This window comes from Henckelia pumila, unplaced genomic scaffold (genome assembly GCF_033568475.1).
Source record: "Henckelia pumila isolate YLH828 unplaced genomic scaffold, ASM3356847v2 CTG_652:::fragment_2:::debris, whole genome shotgun sequence".
Classification (NCBI taxonomy): Eukaryota; Viridiplantae; Streptophyta; class Magnoliopsida; order Lamiales; family Gesneriaceae; genus Henckelia; species Henckelia pumila.
This window is the reverse complement of record NW_027331875.1, coordinates 1-26,834: the sequence shown is the minus strand read 5'-3', so window position 1 is coordinate 26,834 and position 26,834 is coordinate 1. Positions and strand designations below refer to the sequence as shown.

The window sequence follows — 26,834 nt, the reverse complement described above, 5'->3', positions numbered from 1 at the left end:
ACACAAAAACAATACATAAAATAATATGAGACCAAATATATGCATGCAAAATAGACATAAAATAATGCACACAAAAGATGTTTTAGCTTAAGAATGTTAAGTTGGGAATCCAATGCACTCTAATTGGTTTCAATAAGCTAGTTATTGGTCCACAAGTCAATCAAAATCCGTATAGGTTTTTTAGCGTAATATTATCAAGTAGGGACTCCAATGGACTCTAATTGATTAGATTAAAACAATATGGTGTCTTCTTCACTCTTTTACAATGTATAGATCATTGCAAATGCCAATATATGATGTAATAAGCTTGTAAATGATGCACGAGTCTAACAGAATCCGTAAAGGTGTTTTAGCTTAAGAATATTCAGTTGAGAATCCAATGCACTCTAATTAGTTTGAATAAGCTAGTTATTGGTCCACAAGTCAATAAAAATCCATATAGGTGTTTTAGCATAGTATTATCAAGTAGGGACTCCAATGGACTCAAATTTATTAGATTAAGACAATATGGTGTCTTTATCACTCTTTTACAATGTATAGATCATTGCAAATGCCAATATATGTTGTAATAAGCTTGTAAATGATGCACGAGTTTAATAGAATCCGTATAGGTGTTTTAGCTTAAAAATATTAAGTTGGGAATCCAATGCACTCTAATTGGTTTCAATAAGCTAGTTATTGGTCCAAAAGTCAATCAAAATCCGTATAGGTGTTTTAGCGTAATATTATCAAGTAGGGACTCCAATGGACTCTAATTGATTAGATTAAGACAATATGGTGTCTTCATCACTCTTTTACAATGTATAGATCATTGCAAATGCCAATATATGTTGTAATAAGTTTGTAAATGATGCACGAGTCTAACAGAATCCGTAAAGGTGTTTTAGCTTAAGAATATTATGTTGGGAATCCAATGCACTCTAATTGGTTTGAATAAGCTAGTTATTGGTCCACAAGTCAATCAAAATCCGTATAGGTATTTTAGCATAATATTATCAAGTAGGGACTCCAATGAACTCTAATTGATTAGATTAAGACAATATGGTGTCTTCATCACTCTTTTACAATGTATAGATCATTGCAAATGCCAATATATGTTGTAATAAGCTTGTAAATAATGCACGAGTCTAACAGAATCCGTATAGGTGTTTTAGCTTAAGAATATTAAGTTGGCAATCCAATGCACTCTAATTGGTTTGAATAAGCTAGTTATTGGTCCACAAGTCAATCAAAATCCGTTTAGATGTTTTAGCGTAATATTATCAAGTAGGGACTCTAATTGATTAGATTAAGAAAATATGGTGTCTTCATCACTCTTTTACAATGTATAGATCATTGCAAATGCCAATATAAGTTGTAATAAGCTTGTAAATGATGCACGAGTCTAACAGAATCCGTATAGGTGTTTTAGCTTAAGAATATTAAGTTGGGAATCCAATGCACTCTAATTGGTTTGAATAAGCTATTTATTGGTCCACAAGTCAATCAAAATCTATATAGGTATTTTAACGTAATATTATCAAGTAGGGACTCCAATGGAATCTAATTGATTAGATTAAGACAATATGGTGTCTTCAACACTCTTTTACAATGTATAGATCATTGCAAAAGGCAATATATGTTGTAATAAGCTTGTAAATGATGCACGAGTCTAACAAAATCCCTATAGGTGTTTTAGCTTAAAAATATTAAGTTGGAAATCCAATGCACTCTAATTGGTTTGAATAAGCTAGTTATTGGTCCACAAGTCAATCAAAATCCGTATAGGTTTTTTAGCGTAATATTATCAAGTAGGGACTCCAATGGACTCAAATTGATTAGATTAAGACAATTTTGTGTCTTCATCACTCTTTTACAATGTATAGATAATTGCAAATGCCAATATATGTTGTAATAAGCTTGTAAATGATGCACGAGTCTAACAGAATCCGTAAAGGTGTTTTAGCTTAAGAATATTCAGTTGGAAATCCAATTCACTCTAATTGGTTTGAATAAGCTAGTTATTGGTCCACAAGTCAATAAAAATCCGTATAGGTGTTTTAGCGTAATATTATCAAGTAGAAAATCCAATGGACTCTAATTGATTAGATTAAGACAATATGGTGTCTTCATCACTCTTTTACAATGTATAGATCATTGCAAATGCCAATATATGTTGTAATAAGCTTGTAAATGATGCACGAGTCTAACAAAATCTGGATAGGTGTTTTAGCTTAAAAATATTAAGTTGGAAATCCAATGCACTCTAATTGGTTTCAATAAGCTAGTTATTGGTCCAAAAGTCAATCAAAATCCATATAGGTATTTTAGCGTAATATTATCAAGTAGAGACTCCAATGGACTCTAATTGATTAGATTAAGACAATATGGTGTCTTCATCACTCTTTTACAATGTATAGATCATTGCAAATGCCAATATATGTTGTAATAAGCTTGTAAATGATGCACGAGTCTAACAGAATCCGTAAAGGTGTTTTAGATTAAGAATATTAAGTTGGGAATTCAATGCACTCTAATTGGTTTGAATAAGCTAGTTATTGGTCCACAAGTCAATCAAAATCCGTATAGGTGTTTTAGCGTAATATTATCAAGTAGGGACTCCAATGGACTCTTATTGATTAGATTAAGACAATATGGTGTGTTCATCACTCTTTTACAATGTATAGATCATTGCAAATGTCAATGTATGTTGTAATAAGCTTGTAAATGATGCACAAGTCTAACAGAATCCGTATAGGTGTTTTAGCTTAAGAATATTAAGTTGGGAATCCAATGTACTATAATTGGTTTTAATAAGCTAGTTATTGGTCCACAAGTCAATCAAAATCCGTTTAGGTGTTTTAGCGTAATATTATCAAGTAGGGACTCCAATGGACTCTAATTGATTAAATTAAGACAATATGGTGTCTTCATCACTCTTTTACAATGTATAGATCATTGCAAATGCCAATATAAGTTGTAATAAGCTTGTAAATGTTGCACGAGTCTAACAGAATCCGTATAGGTGTTTTAGCTTAAAAATATTATGTTGGGAATCCAATGCACTCTATATGGTTTGAATAAGCTAGTTATTGGTCCACAAGTCAATCAAAATCCGTATAGGTGTTTTAACGTAATATTATCAACTAGGGACTCCAATGAAATCTAATTGATTAGATTAAGACAATATGGTGTCTTCAACACTCTTTTACAATGTATAGATCATTGCAAATGTCAATATATGTTGTAATAAGCTTGTAAATGATGCACGAGTCTAACAGAATCCGTATAGGTGTTTTAGCTTAAAAATATTAAGTTGGGAATCCAATGCACTCTAATTGGTTTGAATAAGCTAGTTATTGGTCCACAAGTCAATCAAAATCCGTATAGGTGTTTTAGCGTAATATTATCAAGTAGGGATTTCAATGGATAGGTGGGCTCTTCTTAGAGCCGCCTATATTCACGGTCATAATTTTTTACTATATTTAATATATTATTAAACTAATTAAGGTAGAAAAATTGTCTTTGGTCTGATGGCATGTCCAACAGCTAAATTACAAATTTAACCTTGGTTTTGTTTATGAAAAGTAAAAATGATTGAAATCACTTGAAGTTTAACTGATCGTGGTAACTTCTCCTGTGATGCCTAAAATCCAATCTAGTAAATCACATGAATTAATTTAATAAATATTAGAATTATTATTTTTAAGTTTAATTGATTTAAATTCTTTATGTGAATTATGTGTTAATAAATATTTTTATTATTTATTCAAATGATTTTATTTTACTAGCTATTTAATTAATATTTTTAATTGTTTAGGTTTATGTGCCCAAATGATTTTTATTGTGAAATTTAAATTGCTTTAAATATTTTAAAGGTTTAAGCTTGCATATTTAAACGATTTTAGTTGTTTAGTTTATTCAGTAAAATTATTTTAACTGTTTAGCTTATTTATTTAAATACTTTTGATTGCCCAATTTATTTATTTTAGATAACCTAAATTTAGTGGTTAGTTATTTTAAATTATTTTAATGCTTATCTTATTTTATTTAAAATATTTTATCTGTCCAAATCATTTTAAGGTTTTTATTTCTGCTCGTGTATTTATTTAAATTACTTTTAAACGTTCGTCTAGTTTGTTTAAATTATTTTAATCGCTCTGCTATTATTTAAATATTCCATTTATTGCCGTGACATCAGAATATTTAAAGTGTTGATTTTAATTCCTAAGATAGTGCCTAAAATTCTTTTTATAAATATTTATTTATGATTTTAAGTGCTTAGAATTAATTGTTTAAATTTCCTTTAAAGTTCAAGTTGCTCAAATATTTTAAGTTATTTATTATTGAGATTTTTGAGACAGTGATTTTCGGTTCCTGTATCCGGCGATGGTGGATTTCGGCGGTAAATTCCAAGAGTTTATTTTAAAAAGTTTAGTAGAAAGGAAGGAGGAAAAATTTAGGAGGGGATTCAAAAGTTAGAAATTTTCGGGTATCAGAAATCATTTTCCTTAGTATTGCAATATTGGGCTTATTCTTTGACTTTTTCGAAAGTAAGAATTTTCATAAACCCAGATTAGTAAAACCCAATTTAATACTTTTGATTAGGGGTTTTTAAACTTAGAAATTTTATTAGTGTAAGTTAGTAGACAAAAGTTGTAGTAATTTAAAGTTGTACTTTTAAAAGCACTCCCACCTACTTTTAATTACTTACATCTATACATACACACACATGTACACACTACACACATATACACATATTAAAATTTAAATTATAACACAAACCCTAGCCCCTAAAGGAGAGCCTTAGCCGCCCCTTCACTCTCTCATTCATTCCCATTTCCCCTCCCCAAATCGGTTTCTCCTCCTTCACCTTCTAGCCGCCGCCGCCGCCGCTTCCGACCGCCGCCACCACCGGAGCACCATCTTAGGAGTCTTTGCTTGGTCCTAGCTTGAAGTTCCAGCCCACTCCTCCCTTTGATTTCGAAATTTCTGGTATTTTAGCTGGAAGGCAAGTATAAGCTTTCTTTGGGCTCTCATTCAAGCTATTTATGATCTTGCTCCTAAATTCTTTTATAATTTCGAAATGCTTGTTATTTGATGCACGTGAGGTTCGAATTTATGTCCATTTTCAGTAGGGTTCATGTGAAATTTTTGAAAATTGTAGTGCTATAAATTTTTAAGAGTTGCATGATGATTTATGATTGAAGGCATGAGGAGTTTTGATGGCATATGTTGATTTCAAAAATTTCAGAAGTTATGCCCTATTGATTTTCAAATTTTTCATGAGGTTAGAGTGGTATTTGAAGTGAAGCATTTTGTTGATTTTCAAAGGGTTGCATTGTTTGCTCAAAAGTTGGAGGCATTTTGGTGCATAAATTGGATGTTTTTGTATTGTGGAGTTGGAGTGTGGTAAGGGGCTGCCTAGGTGGTTGTGAAAAGTCCTAAGTCATGTCTATAATGGTGTTTGATGGATTGGTATGGGGTAGAGTAAAGGAAAAAGGGCTTGGGATTGAAACATTGGGGTAGAAGTGAAGTTTAGAGTAACCTCCTTGAGCAGGGCAGTTACTGTTCCGGGGCATGGGAGGATTTGGCCGAGGTCTGGGCGTGGTTAGGGCTTGTCCTAGGTCAAGTTCATGATGTTGTGGTCATGTCGGTATAAAATGGGCTCGTTTCGGTTAATTTTTCAATAAGATATGGATTTTTGAAGTTAAGGTGTCGGTGCAGAATTTTAGGACAAAAGTGGGCTGTCCAATTTTTGTTTTTGGTCTTTTTGCTTGAGCTTTCAAATGAAGTTTCAAATTGGTCCATTGGTTAGTTGGTAGTTTTTTTTGGAGAGTGTGGGTTCGAGCAGATTTGGTTTTGGTCAAGGGGTGCTAGAGTTAAGAGATTTTCGGTGCAATTGCTCGGGCTTTGACTTTGAATGTGAGGATTTGAGTTAAGGTTGGGTTAGCACCTAGGGGCAGCCACTCACCCACCTTGCATCCATATTATTATTGAGTTGAGTCTCATTTCTCTAAAGTTGCATATTCGCGTGCATGTCTTATTCTTGAGTAAAGCAAAGTTTAAAGAAAGTCTTTTCATATCTTGCATGCTAAAGAGTGTGAGTCGAGTCATAAAGAAAGAAAAGAAAGGAAAGAAAAATGTTTTTGAAAGAGGTGATTTGGTTGTGACAAAGAGGGGTATTGCTAGGTCGGGGGATGCCTCGGTCTACTTACCAAAAGTTATAGAGGTTTAGGGAGGGAGCAGGAGACATCTTGTTTACCCTACCCATGAAGGGCAATGTGGGGTCGGGAGAAATCTCGATGCTCTTGCCAACAGAGGGGCAATGTGGGATCGGGAGAAATCTCGGTCTCCTTGCCATAGAGGGGTTAAGTTCGTCGGGAAAAATCTCGTCGTCTTGCCGGCATAGTGCACTGCAGCCATGATGATGATCGAAACAGAGGGTCACAATTCAAGGATCTAATTTCTAGAGGAAAAAGGAAAAGAAAAGAAAAGAAAAGTTAAAGTTTCAAAGTAACGGTTGACTCGTCTTACGTTTATGTCAGTCAGTAATGCATGAGGTTCAGTTGAAAGTTATGAAAGTTGAAAGTCTCCCATAGCGTGAGTTTATCAGTGCATGTTATTATACCTTCTAGTTTCATGCATATTTTCAGTTAAAGTTCAAAGTATACTAAGTATCATAGTTTGAGTAAAGCATCATGTATTTTTAAACCTTGATATTCAATTGTTTATGCTTGTTGAGTCTTTAGACTCACTACGCTTGTTTGATTGCAGGTGATGAGTTTTATGTTGAGGCGACGGAGGGGCAGGATCCACTGGGTTGAGGCCACTGGTAGTGCGAAGCCCAATGACCGTCGCTGTTGCATGTTTAAGTTTTCCGCATACTAACTCTGATATGTATTAAAGTGTTTGAAAGTTGAAGTATTTGAGGTCTTTAGCCAGAATGTGTTTCCCTGTGCTTATGTTGAAGTTTATTTCTTGGTTTACTTTATGTTGTAACCCGGAGGTGGTTACTCAGTCATTGCATGTTTATGATTAGCGCATTTGAGCTTATGTTGAAGTTTATTTCTTGGTTTACTTTATGTTGTAACCCGGAGGTGGTTACTCAGTCATTGCATGTTTATAATTAGCGCATTTGAGCTTATGTTGAAGTTTATTTCTTGGTTTACTTTATGTTGTAACCCGGAGGTGGTTACTTCGTGCTTGCATGTTTGTGATTATCGCATTTGAGACCTTTAGTCGTCGTTTCTTTCTTTTATTTGAACTGCTGGTCGGGAAAGGATGGCTTGTTTACTTTTCAAACAAGTCATGACAAATTTTTTAAAAATCAGTACTTTCTTTATTATTTAATTAAAGCTTAGAGGTTAGGGTCGTTTCATCTCCTCTTCCAAATAATTTCTTCTCTAGCACACTTCCCTCACGTACTGGCCTCTTCAATTCATTTAGGATCGAAAGATGAAATTTCTCTGCTATTAAACCCACCAAATCTGGACCAAAATCATATTTATTCGTTTGATTTGCTGTTCAAGTGGAGTTTCATATAGGTAAGAACTTTTATTTCCTTAGTTAAATTTGAATGCAAGTACATGACAACCAATTTCCTTTTTTATCTTAATCGAAACATTTATCATGATTATTGGTAGGATAGTTAAATCTAATGAGACATTCACTGTTTCTTTTGGAGAGTTATCTTTATCATTTGTTTGAATCAAGATTCCAAATGTAGTATTTTTCTGAAATATTTTTAACTTTACCAACTTTGAAGTTGTGAAACTTCAACGATGGAACCAAACAATATGGTCATAATTATTTCCCAGAGATTTCTCTTTTATGAATTTTACCAAGAAATCATGTTTTTTTTGTTCTTCTAACAAAAGAGATATTATATTGTTAATATAAGTTTCTATTATCAATGTCAAAGCTTATTATTTCAGTGCGCGATAGATTTTGTATCAAAATTTTTGTTTGTTCTGTTTTTCATTTGTAAACTAACTGTTCAATATAATGTGTCAACGGAAAAACCATTTATGTATTTTCTATCTATGGATTCCAAGAATAAACCATTTTTCTTCTCGCTAATGGTTATATTATAACTATTATATATCTCATTTAGTTTATAGTTATAAAAAAAATATGATTATATCTGAATCATTTTGTAGATTATTATAATTAAATCAAATGAATTTAAAAATAATATATATACACTTAAACAAAATATGAAATTTATATATTATATCACAAATGCAATGCGTGTATTTTTTCTGCTAGTATATATATATATATATTAATATATAATATTAGTTTGATACAATGAACACTTAGTACCGTAGACACATATGAACACCAATTGAGATGACGTGACGTCTATCTATTGAATGTACGTGACATTATCTCAACCGATACTCAAATAAGGTGGTCACAATGAGTGCATGGATAAAACTTTTATTTATATATATAAACAATAAAGAAATATCTCCTTATGATCTAAATCTATCTGGCACACGTTGGAAAATGAAAATATTGTTGTCCGTACATTACCAGAATCTTGCGCCGTTTAATTCTCGGACTGCCACCCCACAAACTCTCCACATTTGGACCTTTTCTCCGCATTCACTCCCGCTCTCACATTTTTCTGGATCCGAATTGATGATCAAGTTTTTGTGACGGAGAAAATCACCCCGACAGCAAACCCATCTCCGGAAATGGACGAACGTTTAGAGGAAGATGACAAGATCGCTTTGGAGGAGCTGTCACTTGCGCCGCCGCACCGGAAAGCCCACTCCTACAGCCATCAGCTGAGAACCAACACCGGAACCCACAACAAGCACCGCCACCACCAGATCCGCAAGCACAGTCTCGATGAGAATCAGATTATGATCAACCACACCACCAGTAACAACAATGCTTATAATGACGGCAACTCCAATTCTTCTGATGAAGATGAGTTTTATCCGTATTCCACCACTGCTGTGAGCGTGGATTATATTGGTATGAGCCAGAGAATTGAAGGAATTGCGTCCAGGGATGGCGGCGCGTGTGATGAAGGCCAGAGGCTGCCACAGCAGCCGCTGCCGGAGTTTCTGGGGAGTGGTGGAGACGTGGGAGTATTCAAGGCGCCTAACAGGGCGGCTGTGCACCCTTCCCGCCCGACATGTTTGGAACTCAGGCCACACCCCCTCAGAGAAACTCAGGTACGTACGTAGGATTCTTTCATGTTTGAAATATATAATTTGTAATATTCTTTCTTCTATGCATTGACTGTATAGACAGTGCTATTCCTAACTCCAAAATTAATGTTGCTTATGGTAATTAAGTTTGGATTTATCTTCGTAAAAGTCCTCATAAAGAATTCTTGTGGGTTCCTCTTTTTTACATATTCTAGATCCCGTCATAATATCTACACGTTCAAAGCTACTATACCTTTCAAACTTTTGAACAAGTACTGAAAATTTAATTATAACAATACCACTTCCCAAAACAAAGCAACATGTAGATGGTTTAAGATTTGTGTTAAAGGTACTTCTGTATGGACCAACGTCATCTGGTGTGTGTCAGTATTTGAAGAATCGTCCACGGACACTTAATCCTTCAAAAGTGGTTGATGTCTTACAGGTTGGGAAGTTTTTAAGAGCAATTGCTAGTACAGAAACACAATTGTGGGCTGGTCAAGAATCAGGCATCAGAGTATGGAACTATTCTGACGCATACAAGCCTGGAATCGGGACAGGGGGCAGGGCACGGAGAGGCGATGAGGACGCTGCTCCATTTTATGAATCAGCAAACACATCACCGACAATGTGCTTGATGGTTGATCATGGGAGCAAGTTGGTTTGGAGTGGGCATAAAGATGGTAAAATTAGGTCTTGGAAAATGGAACAGAATTTCTCTGAAGAGACAGCTTTCAAAGAAGGTCTATCTTGGCAGGCACATCGAGGACCTGTTCTCTCCATGGTGATTTCTTCTTATGGTAAATCATATCTCTAGAAAAATGTTTTCTTTATCCCATTGTACAATTTTTAGTGCATGGGAAATGATATTTTGAATCATCTCTCATTCTCTATCATGTGTGTGAATGTAATTTCCTTATTTACTTAAAAAATTGTTTGTGAAATTCCTTGTGTTGACATATTGCTTCACACAGAACTTGAAATTAGTTTGAAACATATGTCTATATGATTAATTAGATTTCCACAAGGTTGATGCATGGTGCATTTTAAGGCAAACGAAATTTAAAATGCACCTATACTGCTTAATTCGTTAATCTTTAACAATCTTGGCATATCTTTGTTATGGTGGTGGTTAACTTATTTTGTTTTGGTTCCAGGTGATGTATGGTCAGGGTCAGAAGGTGGTGTTATAAAGTTCTGGCCATGGAAATCCATTGAAAAATCTCTCTCTTTATCGTTGGAGGAAAGACATATGGCTGCATTGTTGGTCGAAAGATCATTCATTGACCTCAGAAGTCAAGTCACAGTGAATGGTGTGTGTAATATTTCTTCCTCAGATGTGAAGTGCTTGTTATCGGACTATGTCAGAGCCAAAGTCTGGGCTGCTGGATCATTATCTTTCTCCCTATGGTATATTCAATTACGAAAAGGAATTGCATGCTTTGTTATGTCTGACTTGTTGAAAAAATCAAGTGCTTGAGTCTCTGCTTTAATATTAACTCATCACAATATAATAGAAAAATTATATTTCCTTTTGTGCACAGAAAATTGTTATTCATGTGATATATGTTTGGTGAATCATAGGGATGCTCGTACAAGAGAACTTCTAAAGGTATTTAACATAGAGGGTCAAATTGAGAATCGTGCTGACATGTCATCAACCCAAGACCAGACAGTCGAAGATGAGATGAATGTTAAGTTTGTCTCCAAGTCTAAAAAGGAGAAATCCCAAGGGTTTTTGCAGCGGTCACGTAATGCTATAATGGGTGCTGCAGATGCTGTTCGCCGTGTTGCAACAAAAGGAGCAGGGGCTTTTGCTGAAGACACTAAAAAAACAGAAGCAATAGTTCTTACAGCGGATGGAATGATTTGGACTGGATGTTCAAATGGCTTGTTGATCCAGTGGGATGGAAATGGCAATCGTTTACAAGATTTTACTCATCATCCCTGTGGTGTTCTTTGCTTTTGCACTCATGGGGGAAGGATATGGGTTGGTTATGTAAGTGGCATGGTCCAGGTATTGGATCTTGAAGGAAATTTAATTGCCAGTTGGGTTGCACATAATGGGCCAGTCATAAAATTAGTCGTAGGAAATGGTTATGTTTATAGCTTGGCAACTCATGGGGGTATACGCGGATGGAATATCTCATCTCCAGCACAGATTGATAATATTTTACGTCCAGAATTAGCTGCAAGAGAAAACCTGTATACAAGACTTGAGAATATTAGGATTCTAGTTGGCACGTGGAATGTCGGCCAAGGAAGAGCCTCTCATGATGCTCTTATGTCATGGTTAGGTTCTGCAGTTTCTGATGTTGGTATTGTAGTTGTTGGGCTGCAAGAAGTGGAAATGGGTGCAGGTTTCCTTGCAATGTCAGCGGCAAAAGAAACTGTAAGTCATTAATGGGATGTTTTATACACACACACACACACAAAATGTCTAAATCTTGAGGAGAAGGCAAACAATAAAAAACTTGAATACCTAAGCTTTGAAAATGTTATATGCATTTCATCATTTATTTTTCTTATGAATTATTGTGTGATCTTGATGACGAAGAAGCAGATTCATTCTAATGATTTTATTTTTCAATTCTCTCTAATTACTATCTATATTTTAGGTAGGACTTGAAGGCAGTTCAATTGGGCAATGGTGGCAAGACCACATCGGAAAGGCTTTAGATGAAGGGTCAACATTTGAACGTGTTGGGTCTAGGCAGTTGGCTGGCTTGCTAATAGCAATCTGGTACAATTTTTATCTTGTGAATTATTGTCTGTGCCTAAAAAGCACTTGCCGATTTTCTAAAGAAAAGATTTTTCAAAATTTTCGACAACATTACAGTGTGTAATTCTGATCAGCACTCTTTTCGTTCTCAGGGTGAGAAAAACACTCAGAACTCATGTCGGGGACCTGGATGTTGCAGCGGTAGCATGTGGATTAGGCCGCGCAATTGGTAACAAGGTACCGTACCGTTTACTCTTTCAACATTTTAAAATGATCACAAGTAGAACTAAAAATATTTTTGTGGTTAAATTGCATTAGTATTCTCATCTCCCTAAGATTTCTTCTAGATGCAGAGACGTCATTTTATGTTTGAGCATCTGCAACAACAGCTTTATCTACTTGAATTTGATAATTTGGTATTTACACCCCTTACTGTTGTCAAATGTATTAATACTATCAGATGAATCAAAATTTGGAAAAAAAAAAAATTAAGTAAAAATCAGGTCATAAATTTGAATATTGAAATATGAATCGTGACCCATGTAGATAATTTTTTTTTAAAAAAAAGTAAAGCTATTTTGGTTAGCAACACAAGAGAGAGAAAAAAACATCTGTGGAGCTCTTTCATAATATACATAGCAGATACATGGTACATATGATGTGTGCATTGTTAATCTTAATTATACAGTCTGAAATGTTTTCATCTATATTATTAATCTAATTACATAATAAAGGTTCCGAAGCTTTTCAGTAAAACTTCAGATTGCTTTCATATGTTCGAATAATAAAATGTACGAAATCAATTATAAATTCTAATTCCTCGTAAATAATTAAATAAAAGAATCTTCTTTTTGTGAACTCTATCGGTGACGTATCAAAGAGATGAAAAATCCATAAGATTATCGTACCTAGTTAATCATATAGACATCGATAGATGTTTTGTGGACGTGTTTGATATGCTGATGATAAATCTGACATGCAGGGAGGTGTTGGTTTAAGGTTGAGAGTATTTGATAGGATCATATGTTTTGCAAATTGTCACTTTGCTGCACATTTGGAAGCAGTTAATCGTCGCAATGCTGATTTTGATCATATATTTCGAACAATGACTTTCACGCGGTCTTCAAATCTCCTAAGCAATGCTGCTGGTATGCTGCGAATCCTGTTTTTGTCTTGCTGTATTGTCTTCTCTACATATTTATTCTGGCTGCTTTATTCTTTTGGCTTGCCGTGGACCGTCTCTGTTGCAGCTGGTGTCTCATCTGCTGCTCAAATGCTTCGTGGTCCTAACGTACGCACAAAGGATTATCTTCAGAATACTTTTTGTTGATCTTTTCTTTTCTATTTTTCCGCAGTTGTATTTATTCTTTGTTGATTATTTTTAATGATAACAATAGGTCGCAACAGTTAATCCTGACGAGGGAAAACCTGATCTTGCTGAAGCTGATATGTTCATATTTTGTGGTGATTTTAACTATCGCCTTTTCGGAATATCTTACGACGAAGCAAGAGACTTTGTTTCCCAAAGAAGCTTTGATTGGCTGCGAGAGAAAGACCAGCTTCGAGCTGAGATGAAAGCCGGTAGAGTGTTTCAAGGAATGCACGAGGCTCTTATCAGATTTCCTCCAACTTACAAGTTCGAAAGAGGAAAACCTGGTTTGGGAGGTATACACATTTCCAAGAATTATTTGGGTCTTTTACAGCCGGTTTTCATGAATTTTGCTATTAATTTTAATCTTCATTGAACCTTTCTGATTCACAGGCTATGATTCGGGTGAGAAAAAACGAATCCCAGCTTGGTGTGATAGAATCCTATATCGAGATAGCAGAGCTGCTCCAGGACAAGAATGCAGTCTGGAATGTCCTGTCACTGCTTCCATACTATTGTGGGTTGCATGAATTTTAATTATAATTACCTTCCTTCCTTCCTTCTATTTATTTATTAATTTATATATTTGTTAAACTTTGTCTATTTCTTGATCTTTTTCGAAAAGGTACGATGCACGTATGGACGTGACTGAGAGTGATCATAAACCGGTACGTTGCAAGTTGAATGTAGACATTGCTCATGTCAATAGATCAATAAGGAGACAGGAATTCGGAAAAATACTCGAATCCAACGAAGCAATCAGATCTAGCCTTGAAGCACAACGGTTTGTTCCAGAAACGGCTGTCAGTACAAACCAAATTGTGCTGCAGAACCAAGATACATTCAATTTGAAAATCACCAATAAAAGTGGTGAAGACATGGTGTTTTTTCACATCGTCTGCGAAGGTCAATCCAGCATCAAAGAGGATGAGGTCCCGTCGGATTTCCGCCCACGAGCTTCTTATGGTTTCCCACTTTGGCTCGAGGTAATCTCTTAAATTTTGTACAATTAAATTCATATATTTTATGCAATATACATACATTTTCATCAAAATAGAATTTCGCCCGACCACATGATAAAATCCAGGATCCTAGGCTAACTAGATCAATCTTTGAGAATCATGATGTCACCATACCCTTGTCTGTGTACAAAATTATTTAGGTGACGCCCGGAGCTGGCATGATAAAGCCAGATCAAGTCGTGGAGATATCGATACATCACGAAGAATTCCACACGTTGGAGGAGTTTGTGGACGGCATCCCACAGAGCTGGTGGTCTGAAGACACCAGAGACAAGGAAGTGATTTTGCTGGTAAACGTAACTGGCAGCTGTTCAAGTGATACAAAAATACATCGAGTGCATGTACGACATTGCTTCTCTGGAAATTCGGTTAATCCCGACAAAAAGGCCAATGCTTCCTCAAGACATGGACCAAGCTCCAACCAAAAAAACGCTCCAAAACATGCCGAGATCGGGTACCCGTAGGTCTAGATCTTTTTTAGATAGTTTTGGTCTTCATTTTACTTTTTATTACCAAGTACATAGTTATTCATTGCCATTTTTGCCAAGACAAAGACAAAATATTCAATATCTTTGTGTACATCTTTTTATATGGTATGCTAAAGCCTTCCATTGATCGTGCATGTGAAAACTAGGACAATAAGTTTTGTGTACTGTTAATCCAATTATCGATTCAAAAATGTCATTTGGCAACAGTGGGCATAGCCATAAAATTTATCAACCCTTGGATGACTGATGATGATAAATTAAATATTTAAAAATTAAAATATAGTAAAATATTATTTTATAATCAAAGAGCACTTACACATTTAACTTTAACTATAAAATTTGACTTAATATCACCGAACAAGATAAAACTACTGAAGATGTGCCCCTAAAGTTTTTCATAGAATAAAACTCATCAAGTATTGAAACTAAAACTACTGAAGATGTGCCCCTAAAGTTTTTCATAGAATAAAACTCATCAAGTGTTGAATCAGTTTCGATATTTGCAGTAAATTCTCTTTTAATGTAGAGAATAATAGAATATGTCAAAAACTCTTCTTTTAATGTAGAGAATAATAAAATATGTCAAAAACTCTTCTTCTATCTTGTTTCGATGAGAAATTTTAAGAAATTTCATTGTTAAGATTACAAAAAACACAAATAAATACAAAAATAAAAATATAATCCCAATAAAGTCCAAGCATTATATATATATAATATATATATATATATATATGAGTTCTTTTATGGTGCCCAATACTATACGCCCACTTCATGCCCACCATGTACAAGTCAACTCACCTATTGTACCGGTCAACTCACCTATTGTACATGGTGGACATGAAGTGGGCATATAGTGTTGGGCACCATAAAAGAACTCATATATATATATACTAGAAAAATGTACGTGTGTTGCACGTAATTACAATTTTATTTGATTGAGACCAAAGTTATCAAATTTCAAATGTTTATCTTTATTAAAATCACGTGTTATATTTTTTATTGGCAAGTTTAAACTTTAGTCACTATGATTCAATATCCAATTAGCAGGTGAAGCGAGAATAATACGTCTTTTAATTTTTATTTTTTTTTTGTGATATTTGTCGGTTCTTGATCAACGTTTTTTTTTTGTAATGATATTATATGTTTATACTTTGAGTTTAATTTATTTTTTAACTGACAACTTTAAAGCAATAACATATGTTGTATATTTATTGAAAAGCGTAATATATATATATATATATATATATATATATATATATATATTTGTTACAAAACTGTAGGATCAAGTGATTTGTCTGTTATTAAAAGCTATAGTTGATAGTAACTGTGCAACTCAAATCTTTTAAATCGTACAACAGTACAAGCAAACACATGTTTCAATTGTTCAATCCAGGAGAAGGACAATTATTGCACCCAAACAATCATCTTATCCATTATTGTGTTTTCAATCAATGTGAAACGAAACCATGACCTTGACTCCGATATTAATTGTATGACCGAACGCTTCTCGCACTAACAAAATTTATAGTTGATGGTAACAATACGACTCAATTAATATTTTAAACAATACGTACAAAATCTCAAGTGTCATGAATAATTATGTTAAATGACAATTTCACTTATGTTGATTTTTAAGTAAAAATAGTAATTTATTTTAGAGAAATGATTTTTTGATTGGGAATATAGTCAAAATAATCATGTAATTTTGCCCATTTTGTGTTTTGGTCTTGTAAGTATTTAATTTTGGATTTGGGTCCTATAAGTTAAGTTATATTTTGGTTTTTAGCCCTTTCTTATAGAGTGTTGACGTGGCGTCAGAAAATGCTGACATGGAAGCTAAAAATGCTTATGTGACATTGAGAAATGATGATGTGTCTGTTGTGACATCAACACTTAAATAGGGGTGGGCGTTTGGGGTCGGGTACCCGACCCGATCGGGTCGTTTACTTTTTTTAAAAATCGGGTTCGGGTGGGTTGGTGTCGGGTAGTATAATTACTACCCGATCGGGTTCGGGTACCCGACAAAACCCAACAATTTTTTTTAAAAAAATTCATTATATATTAGTATGTATTATTCGAGCACATATTCTCTCTATTTTCATTCTATTGCTCTCAACTAAAATGGTCGTTCGTTTTTCTTGAATTGTGTATACATAATCACTTGAGAAATGATGATTATTTTTCATAAATTTCGATTATTTAATTGTTTGATAGAGTTGAGATTTTTTTTTTCAAAACTTGTGAAAAATAAGTAAATATCTGAGGGTAGAAGTAGCTCAAAACCACAAATATATGGATTGCTTTTAATTTTTACATTCATCGAATTTGAAAAAAAAAAAAAAAACGGGTACCTGCAGTCGGGTACCCGACCTTACCCGAAAAAATATCGGATTTTTTCGGATCAGGTTCGGGTAGTCAAAATGACTACCCGACATTTCGGGTACCCGACCCGACGAAACCCAACCCGCGCCCACCCCTACACTTAAATTTCATGTTTTCAAAACCAGATCGGACTGGCCGGTTCGACCGGGAACCGGTCACTGTTCTGGTCCGAAACACTCTCAAAAACCATTTTAACGGTTGAACCGGTCAAGAACCCACCAAAAATCGGAAAACCGAAAAACCAATTTTTCGATTTTTAAAAAAAATTAGTTTTTTTTATTTTAAAACCTTAATTTAATATTTTATTATATATATATATACATGATTATTTGGAATTTTTATTTTGGCAATTTTCTCAAAAATCCCCAAATGCAAACATATTTTGCTTTGGGGTCCCTAGTCATAAAATATGGTACAAAATAATACAATATGTGGTACAAAACCATACAAGATGTGGTACAAATTAACAAAAATTGTGGTACAAAAAAGTGGCTAGGGAATACAGAGCAAAACATGTTTGCATTGAGGATTTTTGAGCAATTTGCACTTTTTATTTCGTTAAGAATATTATTTTATTAATATTAGAGTCTTTAATTAATTAATTTATTTTTAAAAAAATATATAAATAACTAATATTTTGAATATATTTATATAGTTATTTAGTTTAGGTAAATATATATATTTTTTGTTTATATACATTTTTTAGGTTTTTGTAATTTGAAATATATTATTAATTATATTATATTATATAAACGATTTTTTGGTCCGATCGTACAGTTAAAACGGTCTAATCGGTTGGACCATTTTTTTTAAGTTAGACAAGTTCGATCACCGGTACGGTTATAAAAACATTACTTAAATGAAAAAGGACTAAAAACCAAATTAAAGCATAACTTAACATACGGGACTAAAACCCAAAATTGAATACTTACAAGACCAAATCACAAAACTAAAAAACTTACAGGACTATTTTGGCTATTATCCCTTTTTGATTCATTAACTTGTCCAAATTTGAGTTTTAGTCTATTGAGTTGTCAAATTTGGTTTTGGTGCACTAAAATTTAATTTTTTACTATTGTTAGTCCAATTGTTAGACGTGATATTTGATAATTCAACAATTTTCGATCTCAACATTTTTACGTCATGTCAGTAGCTTTTTATTACAAATCAGTATTTTCCAGTATCACGTTATCAATTAGATCAATAATTGCTGAGAATTAAAATTTAGCGTACCAAAAATAAACTTTGAAAACTTAGTGGACCATGTCCTAAAAGTAAATAAGTTAGTGAACAAAAAAAAACTATTTTTCCTTTATTTAAAAGTTTTATTTGGAAATGAATTTTGATATTCTATTAATAAAGTAAATATAAATCATGTATTATTTTTTCTCTGGTAAACCATGATAATCATAAGACAATTGTTGTAGTTTGACTTGCTTTGATTCGCAATCATCTTGGTCATACATAATAATATATTCAAATTTTTCTTACGTATATTTTTCCAGTTTATTGAATAAATTTATTTGTTTGGATACGATAATCAAATTTAAATATACATTAGATAATAATTTAGTATAAAAAATAATCAATATCCTAACAAAAAATATAGAAATAAAAATAGTATTTTTATAATATAAACTCTGTGTGTTATAGTATATACAAGTATATAATAAGAGTATTTAATTCAATTATACAAATAATTATTTAATTAATGATATATATATATACATATTTTTTCATAAGTTCATCAAACTCTTGTTTTAAAAAATCTAACATATTAATATGTGGTAAATATCTTTTTTCAGAAATCAAATTCATATAATGTGCAACAGCCAATCCAAACTTTTCTTTATACTTTTATTTGTTCAAATCTTGTAATATTTTGTTCAAAAAACTCTTACAGTATTAGCTTTAGTGGAACTGGTGACATTATTTTAAATTATCTTTTTTTCTTCCTATTCGAGATTATAAGTATAAAAATAAATTATTTTTAATTTTTTTATTGTTATCGCTAATAACATAGTTTATAGTCTAGATATATTATATTGATATTTCTCGAACCTCTAATTAAGTATATGAAGAGAATAATTTTATGTCGTCTAATCTCATTACCTCTAGTTTTTCAACCATTATTTTATACGACAATGCCTTGATAAGACATTAATATGTTTTCTGCTTAATTTTCTTCAATAGTAATTCAATCGAGTTGTTTTTAATTTGATATACATATAAAGTACATGTTGTTTTACATGTCATAAAAAATATTTATATATGGATCGGAGTGTAATAATTAATTTATAATTTCTAAGAATAGTATGTTAAATATATTATTTGAAAAAAATATGAGCAGATAAAAAAATGTGAAGAAAAATATTTTTTTTTAGAGGATGAACAATCATATTTTAAACAAGTTAAAATTTTTTATACTCAATATTTCAAGGATTTAAGTAACTTACATATAAGAATAATTTGTCTGATATAAAAATCGATTTGAGTGTAGTGTTTTTTTACTTTTTGTCACGCAAATTTTTACGATTTCATAAGTATTAACATTAATTGATTATATTAGCCAAGTATTATACTGTAGTACAAACATCAACATGAAATTTAGTTATAATCATACTCTCTATATCTTGCTATCTTTCTCAATTATATAGTATAGTTTTCATATTAAATATCATTTGTACTAATCTTTTACCAATTTATCCCTATTAAATTCATAAAATGTATAATTATTTTATTTTATTAAAATTTCACTAAATAAGGGGCAAAATGAGAAATTTATTTTTCCAAATAGTTTCTTAATATATATGTGAAAATACACACAAACCTAAATTAGTAGGACGAAATAAGTATATATTTTTTTTTTTAACTTGGATAAGAAAATATTGATGTTGTTGATTACATTTTTAGTCCCTAAAATTTCATAAATATTACACAATTAGTCGTCACCATTTGTTTTATAATATCTCTTCCTAAAAACTGAAATATCATAAAGTCTAGTTAGATGACCAAATCTAAAAAAAATAAATGAATGATTGAATAAAGAATGTGAGTACATTTTCTATATAAATGAAATAGAACATCGACTTATGACATGATTTCACTTGTCTTGAACACAATAGTGATATTTAATGGTTTGATTTAATTTTTTTTAATTTTTTTAAAATTTTAATAATCAAAATATTACGTTAAAAATTATAGTAAATTAAAAACGTAACTATGACGATAAAGTTGAAATAAGTCCAAAAAATTAATATTTTTTAAATTTATAGAGCAAAAATTAGGTAGCTTTCAATAATTACTTTTTGTTTCCATGAGTGTGACAATATAGATTTAGAACATGAATTAAATATTAATAATTAATTTACATTGAATAAATAAATGGACACACAAAAAGGATATGAATTAAATATTAACAATTAATCTAACTTGAATAAATAAATTTACTAATCTATAAAATAACATGAGAAGCTTTAAAAACCCTTGGAAATGACAAAAATATTAATTATTAAATTGAATAATGAGGACAAAATTGTAAATTCATTATCAAAAATGTCAAAATAAAGATTTAGGACATGAATTAAATATTAACAATTAATTTACCTTGGATAAAAAAATGGACACAAAAAATGATATGAATTAAATATTAAAAATTAATCTACATTGAATAAATAAATTGACTAATATATAAATAAATGCAAGACTTTAAAAAACCTTGAAAATGACAAAAATTTTAATTATTAAATGAAATAACGTGGACAAAATTATAAATTGACAATTAAAACCAAATAATTAATAAATTGTATATTTATTTATATAGGTAATTAAAATAATGAGGGTGTTAAAAAAAATTCACAATTCAAACTTGTATATTTATATAGGTAATAGATATATCCCACAAATAAAGAATTGAATTTATTTACTCAAACAAATAAACATACACTTGCCTAGCACAAATTATATATATATATATATATATATATATATACCACAAATAAAGAATTGAATTTATTTACTCAAACAAATAAACATACACTTGCCTAGCACAAATCTTTTAAGTATTCCTTCTCCGTCTCTCCAAATAATATGACATGAAAGACATATACAAAATTGAACCATTTTAATTTCCATAATACATTAATGTATTTTATTTTAATGTCTCAATTTTTAAATCTAGGATCAAGAAGATTGATGTTATAGAAAATAGGAATTAACGTTTAATTTAAAAGATGTGTTCGGTCATGTGTTTGTCAGAAACTTTAATAACTTGGAAAAATCGATACATATTAACACAAATTAGGCTTGGAAAAATAGATTCAAATCAACACAAATTAAACCGAAAAAATCGATACAAATTAAACAAATAAATACAAATTTAAATTATATGGATACAAATTAACACAAATCGGCATAAACATTAAATACCTTGAAAAAATCGAAAAACAACTGATGGATTTTGATTGGATGTTGTTTTCTGATATGAATTTGTATTTTATTGGGCTAAAAATCAAATGAGATACCAAAAAAAAAAAAACTCAAAACTACATTTATGTAGGGCTGAAGGCTGAAGCCCAATTATTATTTTTTAAAACACCTATATATATATATTAACATAAACAAAAAACAAGCCCGGGCCGGAGCCCACCCCAGCCTTTGGGGTGGCTCCGTCCCTGTTTGGCAGTTCAAGGGAAATTTGCAAAATTTGTCGGCTGAGTTCCTTTTTTTGGCATTTCGACTTGTATTGGTCAAACTCTGGTTTTTGTGCGTTAACATATATATATATATATATATACTAGCGACCGAGGCACACGCGATGCGTGTGCGATGTTTGTACATGAATATTGAACGTAACATGAGTAACCATGTGTGTTATATGATTTAATTTTATGCTAAGATTGAAGATGTAAGAGAATAATTATATCGCATCACAGTTGATCAAATTACATAGTTGTTGATATGAAGGGCAAATGCATGAAATATTATTAAAAAAAACATATATTGGAATAATTATGCATTACTATTGTCCTTCAAATGTTGATAACAATCATAAAATTTAGAAAACATAATTACGATATATTATTAATCACATCGACATGATTTTATAGACTCAAATATGAATTGTCCAAAATACACATAATGTAAGTTTGAGTTAAAGTGTAATCGCATCATCAATGAGTCATTGCTTGCTTCAACCACCAAGGCATCAATACACACACGTTGAGAGTGTGTCTAATATAATATATAAATATCCAATTTTGATATCCAATTACATAATTTCTAAATCTGTTCGCTTTGTACTAAAATGCAATCCATAAATTTCAAACAGAGCAAAATCAAACAAAGACGTGAATAAAATGATATAGTGATAGACATATAATGTGCCTTATGAAAATAAATAATCCTAAGACTTGGATATTTAGAAAGAGCATCCCATCTAGACGAATTTGCTATCCACATGTTCTGCAAGAATGACTCTGGATGTTGCATCTGGTGAATAATAAAATATACTTCCGGTCTGCCAAATTAATAAAATACTACAATTGGTATTCGGATAATTGCATGTCATTGGTTTCATAACTCCCAGTAATAGAAAAAAATTATACTTAAAAGAGAGTACAAAATAATTCAGCATAGAGCCAAAGAAACAAAAGGAAAAACAATCTTGAAACTGACTCAACTTGCTTCTGAATATTTTAAATAATTATTCAAACTCCTCAGATATATTCACCATGCCATTGTTGCATCTGCAAATAGCAATAAGCTAATAACATAGAGATGCTGAAATAGATAGAACATAAATTGAAATGGAAAGAATAAAACGAAACAATATCAAAAGAATATAATGACGACTTTTAAAAGGTGGATTGCTACTAAAATGCTCTTATATCCGCCAGTCAGTTTTTTTTTGCGCCGTTTGTCGAAACTTTCATAATCACTCTTACAACCATGTAAGAGTGATACATAACTGAAAGAGAATAACCCACTCATTAAGTGCTACAATATCAGATACTACCAAACCAATTTGTACAAAAGAAAAAAATTATCAATATATAATGAAATACATCAGCAAACTAAAGGATGAAAATAAGAGTCGATGGTAAATATATTAAAAATTAGAATCACTAATTCCCTCCCACAAACATGAAACATTTTTGTTTAGTCGATGAATAAATCGAGAAAAGTAAATATTGAATATTAATCATCATATGACAATATAGAATCATAATTTAATTGAAACAACACATTCCAAAAGTGAATCGATGTGAATTGTGTACTAACTTAAGATAAATGACAAAATAATATAAGCAATAGAATGACATATATGACAAAATTGATTGCATTGGAGTGGAGAAAAGAGATTTTGAATAAATTGGCTCATTTGATAAGAAAAATAAGCACTGTAATGATAGTGAAAGTAATCACGGTAGTGGTCGTCGACATGAAGCCATTTCTAAAAAAAAGGAAACATATCCATCAAACCCATCAAAAGTGGCTGCATTTCTTGGATTTTGTTTTGAGAACAGAATAATTTCTATCAGAATGGAAACAAATATTAGACTTGACCACAAATACAGTAAACATGCAACTAAATTTAAAATAATTATCTTCTCATAAACTTCTTGAATGAATATCATCAAATTCAAATTGAAAAATAATAAAATCCTCACCAGAGTGGAATCATTCAAGTAAATATTTAAAAGTCCTGAAATAAAATGATAGTTGTTGACAGATTGTAGGAATTGAATCAGTAAATCTGAAAAAAAACCCATCGAATAACATAATCCACTTGGAAAAAAACCCATAAAATAATATAATCAATTGGATTATTCGGTGGAAGTTCTCGGTTTTGGACGATTTTGAAGAAGAAGATAAGAGAGTATGGGAGCAGTTGAAGTGTTGAAAGGGTTTTCGATTGAAAGCCACGATTTGAATGGGGTATTGGAGGAGTTTGAGAATGTGGGAATGGGCAATTGAAGGATGGATGGATGGATTTCTGACGTGGCAGATAAAATAAAATTATAAATAAAAAATATGACACACCAACGTACCAACACAGGTTTTTTGCCATGCACATCTTTAATAGGATAGTAAAAGATAAGTGACTACAAAGATAAATTCGGAATAAAATTTTGTATGTCATCTAACGTAGCAAAACAGTTTATTTGAGATCCTCATGCAGACATAAATGAAAACTTTTGCATCGGTACAAAAATATATAGTTGCGAGTTCCATGCATGTAAAAATGCTAAGGTAGAAAAAGCCTTCAAAATATATGAAAAATAACAATTTTGCGCTCATACGCAGTACATTCAACTAAAAGAAACCCAAATTCAAAAAAAGGGAAAAAAAATTCAAATCCTAACTATAGCTTCATCACCTCGTTATTACAATCATATGGAGGAAACTAAGAGAGTGTTTGCAACCTCTAAAAATAAGTGATTATGGAGATTTTCTTCACAAATTTGTAAAGAGAATCTCCATAATCACTTATTTTTAGAGGTTGCAAACAATACCTAAATTCAGGTGAGAAGATCAGTCTATTTACTTGAATTTAGATAGAAAGCAATAGATAAACATATCCATCAAATTCAAATCAAACCCAACAGAAATGAACGCATTAGGTGGATATCAATAGATTTAGTAGTGAACCAAAAAAAAATGTAAAAAATAAGGATTACGCATCAACACCAACTGAAATATATATAGCTGTAAGACCCAAAGCACACAAATATTTGAAAGAAAGCATTACAACCATTCCAAAACACAAACTGAAGTATTTGACAATAAAAAATATCGTCAGAACCCAAATTCTAACATAAAATAATAAAAGACGGCATACTTTCAATTATAAAGTGATAGAATGGAATAATACATTGATTACAAACACGTGACAATACATTGCTTCACATAATTGCAAAGCTAATGATAATAATTTATATTAGAACATTATACATTCTTAACAGCACGACTAATAAATTATAACTTGATAATAAAATCACAAATCATCGAAAACATTCACCATCCATTTTATGGTAAGTACCAAAATCCTCAAAGTAAAATAATGGAAACTGAAATTACAAATGGAAGTGATGATTCGTTAAAATCCGGTTTAATGAAAAATTAAAACTTTAAAATAAAACTAAAATTCATTTATAAAACTAAAACTTGACAATAAACAGATTAAGTTTTTTGAGAGTGCAAAAAAATAAACTGACTGTGGTTTAGTGAAATTAATTAATGAAACAATGGATTGAAAAATATGAAGAACAGGTTTCTTACACGACGATGATCGGGTTGATTTAGTTTTTGCTATCTTGGCCTGTAGTGGTTGTAATATTGCCAATAAAATATTTTTTTGAACATGAAAACACGGTAAAAAAATGTAGCAAAATATGAATGATTTTTAGTACCACTTCAATATCAAGATCATTAACAAAATCAAGTAGAAACGCAAACCCAGATAATATCCATGATTGCATCAAGGTTATATGAACGTGGGTTGCATATATTTTGGGTCATACCAAGTATTCGAAGAGGTTCTAAGGTGTTCTCGGCCTTTATAGAATAGTAATAGTGATAGTAATATAGTAATATATTCTTCTCTTTGAAGCATTCCTTCAAACAGTTAATGAGTGATTTCTTTTAAAAAATAAAGTGTAACAATCCTCTCTTGCATTTGAAAAATAAGAGCCACTAATTGAACACATTACTTAAAAAAAAAGCATTACCCTCATTGCAAAAATAAAACCACCTATTGTAGGTCACAATCACAAAATAAAGGGAAACTCGAAATACTTACATAATGATGGAACACTTCGGCAAACCTCTTTGACAGAACTCATTCTAAGAAATTCAAACCTCTACTCTGGTCAATTTTCTATTGTATATAACCTACAATATAATTTGAGTGTGAGATAATCAACATAGAGAAAGAGAGACTTATGAATTCAAACCAAATGGTTCATCCAGTGTCGTAAGTCGTAACTGGTTTATTTGCAATCTCGCTTTTGTGGAAAATTTTTGGAAGAGATACGTGAAGTGTGGAAGTCGAGACATTTGTGAGAGGAAGAAAATTTGATCGACTTCTTTGGAGAAGAGAAAAACAGGGACAGTTTCCACGTTGTGTGAGAACTGGAGACGACAGTTTTCTTTTGTTTACCCAACGCTGTGAGAGAGAAAGGGATTTTTTTTTTAAAAAAAGAAAATGCTGTTTTTTTGAAAAAGAATATTATTGGATAGCCATACCAACGGACCAAAAATTTTTATGTGGCCCTCAGCTTTAATAATATAGTAAGAGATAGTAAGAAATATCTTGAAAATTTAGATTTTATAAAAATTTATTTGAATAAGCTCTGCTTCTCATCACACAAGCCATATGTATAATATTTTGTGAATGAATGATTTTATTGATCAAAATAAAAAGTATATATACAAAGTAATGAGATCTTATCAATAATAGTTAGGCCTAAATAAACACTTAGAACAAACATAGATATACAAGGATAATGCTAGGTTATACAAGGACAAAATACAAACAAATCTCTAAGAATATGCCTGAAGATATATTGACAAAATAATAACTAACAGGCCTCCTCAAGATGAAGGTTTTGAAGAAACGCCAATCTTGAAAATTAAGTTGCGTAGGTGGGTGCTGGATAACGGCTTGGTAAGTGCATAAACAAGTTGATCAATAGAAGA

General features: G+C 31.7%; 1 protein-coding gene and 2 long non-coding RNA genes across 5 annotated transcripts; 2 read left to right on the top strand and 1 right to left on the bottom strand.

The window, feature by feature from the left end:
• Positions 1–4,789: 4,789 nt before the first annotated feature.
• On the top strand, positions 4,790–7,059 carry LOC140873570 (uncharacterized). The gene is made up of 2 exons (XR_012148078.1): positions 4,790–4,990; positions 6,757–7,059. It is a non-coding gene; the product is annotated as an uncharacterized lncRNA (long non-coding RNA).
• Positions 7,060–8,491: 1,432 nt separating this feature from the next.
• Positions 8,492–14,878, top strand: LOC140873568 (type I inositol polyphosphate 5-phosphatase 12-like). 2 transcript variants are annotated; one of them, XM_073276739.1, is made up of 12 exons: positions 8,492–9,173; positions 9,595–9,949; positions 10,307–10,559; positions 10,734–11,541; positions 11,768–11,892; positions 12,024–12,108; positions 12,854–13,019; positions 13,122–13,162; positions 13,269–13,536; positions 13,634–13,757; positions 13,866–14,226; positions 14,403–14,878. In XM_073276739.1, the coding sequence occupies exons 1-12, from the start codon at positions 8,685–8,687 to the stop codon at positions 14,724–14,726; spliced, it is 3,399 nt and encodes a 1,132-aa protein (XP_073132840.1). In that variant the 5' UTR covers positions 8,492–8,684; the 3' UTR covers positions 14,727–14,878. The 2 variants fall into 2 exon arrangements, with proteins under 2 accessions (XP_073132840.1, XP_073132839.1); XM_073276738.1 differs by having other exon boundaries at positions 12,854–13,162.
• Positions 14,879–22,383: 7,505 nt separating this feature from the next.
• LOC140873569 (uncharacterized) lies at positions 22,384–26,280 on the bottom strand. Of its 2 annotated transcripts, none has more exons than XR_012148077.1 (3): positions 26,122–26,280; positions 25,936–26,027; positions 22,384–22,650 (listed from the first exon to the last, which is right to left on the bottom strand). It is a non-coding gene; the product is annotated as an uncharacterized lncRNA (long non-coding RNA). The 2 variants fall into 2 exon arrangements; XR_012148076.1 differs by lacking the exon at positions 22,384–22,650 and adding an exon at positions 22,657–22,879.
• Between the last annotated feature and the right edge of the window lie 554 nt (positions 26,281–26,834).